At 34.3% G+C, this 2,824-nt stretch overlaps 1 protein-coding gene across 1 annotated transcript; it reads left to right on the top strand.

Annotated features, from left to right (window-relative positions):
• The first annotated feature begins 1,527 nt into the window (after positions 1 to 1,527).
• On the top strand, positions 1,528 to 2,461 carry LOC143535728 (serine protease SPPA, chloroplastic-like). Its single transcript, XM_077029904.1, has 4 exons — positions 1,528 to 1,634; positions 1,730 to 1,817; positions 1,885 to 2,022; positions 2,230 to 2,461. The coding sequence occupies exons 1-4, from the start codon at positions 1,528 to 1,530 to the stop codon at positions 2,443 to 2,445; spliced, it is 549 nt and encodes a 182-aa protein (XP_076886019.1). The 3' UTR covers positions 2,446 to 2,461.
• The last annotated feature ends 363 nt before the right edge of the window (positions 2,462 to 2,824 follow it).

Here is a 2,824-nt window from a genome sequence, read left to right as displayed (position 1 = left end):
CACCAACAATTGTAATTGTTATATATTAATTATCCATATAGTCAAAAGTCTTTCTAAAATCGTTATTTTAGTTGCCTGGAGATTTAGTTTTACTATTTCATGATCAAATTCATTTTATTCTTAACATAAGAATAATGAGAACCAATTTGTTATTATTACTAGACTTGTTTTTATAATTGTTTGCTGTTATTTTTTGTTCGTATTTGCTGATTTCCGATTATGAGATGCTATAAGTATTTGTTTATTTACAATTTGTTGATATTATTAGGTTTTTTTCTTTTGATGTTATTAGTATTTGTTATTATCATTTTGTTCTGATTTGGATTTTTTTTTGTTATTATTAGTTTTTTTCCTTCGTTATTATAAAACAATGCTTTTGTAGATTGGTATTGTAGTTGATATTGTTTCCTACGTTCTCATTTTTGGTACATTGGTACCGTTTCTTACGTTCTTATTAAGATTATTTTGTACATAAACCTTCCCTAGTTTTACTAATTAGTAATTACAAGCCTATTTAAGCAAATTGATTTATCAGATAACTGATCACAATTCACAAGCAACAAGCAAGCTTGGGTTTATCAAGTAAGTATCCATAGTCCATGCACCATAATAATCCCGTTTAATATCTATCATAACTGTTGAAATATATTATCTCTTGATGTTTCAGAGGATCAGAATCACTGTGATATCAAGTCTGAGTTGGATGTTAACACTGGCGACGATGAGTATCCTAGTGGCGAATTCAAGTACAAAACTCCAGGTGCATGGAAGAGCTTTGTGGTAAACCTACGCATGCTAGTTGCTTACCCATGGCGGACTGTTCGCAAGGGTAGCGTATTGAATATCAAATTGCGCGGCAAGGTTTATTAACTTTTATATGTTCTTCAAATTCTGATTGCAAATTTAGAATAGTATATTTGAAATATTAGAGAGTTCATATATACATTTTCCGCTGTGAATGATGGATTTGAATGTGTCAACTTCAGATATCTGATCAGGTGAAGAGTCGTTTCTCTTCTGGTTTATAGCTACCACAACTATGCGCAAACTTCATCAAGGCAGCGTATGATCCTCAGATATGTGGTATCTATCTCCACATTGAAACCCTGAGTTGCGGATGGGGTAAGATTGAAGAAATTCGAAGGCACGTGTTGGATTTTAAGAAGTCAGGTATATTTACAATGTCAAGGTTATTCGATGTCTAGACAATTTCTATGAAAACTGGGTCGATACGGTTGCTCAAGCCAAAGGTGAAGAAGTAAATTTGAATTTTCCATGTTAAACTTGACGCGCCAAAGTAAACAGTTTGAATGGTTCCTTCTGCAGGAAAGACAAAGGAAGAAATCGAGAGTTTTATTAACGAAGGTGGATGGATAACTGATATCAAATATGATGATGAGGTACAAATTCTTCAAGAATCTTACTTTAGCGGGTTCAATCGGTGTAGTCTCAGGTCCGTTACAATATCCTGCAATTCTTTTCCTTAGTTTTGTAGTTAGTTTTGACTTCCGACTAAATTTGTTATTTATGGTTATGTTCAATAAGGAGAAACTTTATGAAAAGATTGGTTACAACGAGGAAGTTATATCAAAGGGACGGTATGCTGAGATGCGTACTGCGGAACGGTCGTTAAGGTGAGATGATCTTTGATATTTAAGGTATGGTTGACAAATAATAAACAGTTTTGTAGTTTTTTGTAATCCTAACATCTTTACAAATTTTTGTGCAGACCTGATGAAGAGAAACTGTTTGCAGAGCGCGTCCAGAACGTGTATAAAGAATTTCGTGACAAGGCAGCAAGTTCAAGATCAATGAGCGTACGTGGTAACTTGATTATATAGTTTATTGTTATTTTAAGTTACACAATTAGCAAGAATACTGCAGGTGGATGAGATGGAGAAGATAGCTCAAGGGAGGGTATGGACTGGTAATGATGCTGCTTCACGCGGGTTAGTTGACGCGATTAGAGGGTTTTCACAAGCGATAGCCAAACACAAGGCCAACATTCCTCAAAACAAAAGGGTTGGTTTTCTTGTGCTATATGCTTGCTTTTACTGGCTGTCAAGTTTGACTAATATAAAATCATTTACAAAATAATAATAATAATAATAATAATAATAATAATAATAATGATGATGATCTAATACATATATTCGACTATGATGCTTGTTGTTATAAAACAACAAAGCTACCTAATGAAACTGCTAATATTGCTGATTGTCTGTGTAGGTTACTCTGGTTGAGTTGTCAAAACCATCACTCTCTTTACAAAAATTCATGTTTAGCATGCTTAGTTTAACAACTGGAATAGACAAAGCACTAAAGCATCTGCAGGATGATCTTGCAACGCATGATGGGGTGCAAGCGCGCGTGGACGGACCGATGTTTGACAGGTCAGAAGGATCTTCATTTGGTTTGCTAAAAGATTACCTAAATTCTCTTTGATCAGGAGAATCCAAGTTATGAAGCATGTTATTATACTTGTCCATCTTTTATGTTTGGAATTAGTATTGTGGTGTTGAATTGTAAACAAGTGAATAAAGGTATTTGTTTGGTAACTGCTATCATTGTCTTTGCTACTTGCTATAGCTTTAGTTTGTGCTATGATAACCTTCTAGAAGCAGACGACTATAAGACAGGACCATTTTGGTGACGTGACAGAAGACAAAAAGAATGTGAGAAAATCCTCATCAATAGAACAGAAGAAGAGATGTCATCATCAATCCGTTGGAAAGGGACCTCACAAAATATTCTTTTACAAATAAACTTACCTTGTAAGAATTAGGTTAAGCAATAGAGAGCGAGATTGGTAAAGAGAAAGTCC

Source organism: Bidens hawaiensis, unplaced genomic scaffold (assembly GCF_021521415.1).
Source record: "Bidens hawaiensis isolate Kalapana, Puna unplaced genomic scaffold, B.hawaiensis_p1.1 tig00010577_1, whole genome shotgun sequence".
NCBI classification, from domain to species: domain Eukaryota; kingdom Viridiplantae; phylum Streptophyta; class Magnoliopsida; order Asterales; family Asteraceae; genus Bidens; species Bidens hawaiensis.
The sequence above is the reverse complement of the archived record's forward strand: the minus strand, read 5'-3'. Positions and strand labels throughout refer to the sequence as shown.

Excerpts from the sequence above, each read along its gene's own strand:
- LOC143535728 (XM_077029904.1), top strand. The coding sequence starts at position 1,528 with ATGGTTATGTTCAATAAGGAGAAACTTTATGAAAAGATTGGTTACAAC. Across the intron at positions 1,635-1,729 it reads ACTGCGGAACGGTCGTTAAG|ACCTGATGAAGAGAAACTGT; the intron begins GTGAGATGATCT and ends ATTTTTGTGCAG. Across the intron at positions 1,818-1,884 it reads CAAGTTCAAGATCAATGAGC|GTGGATGAGATGGAGAAGAT; the intron begins GTACGTGGTAAC and ends AGAATACTGCAG.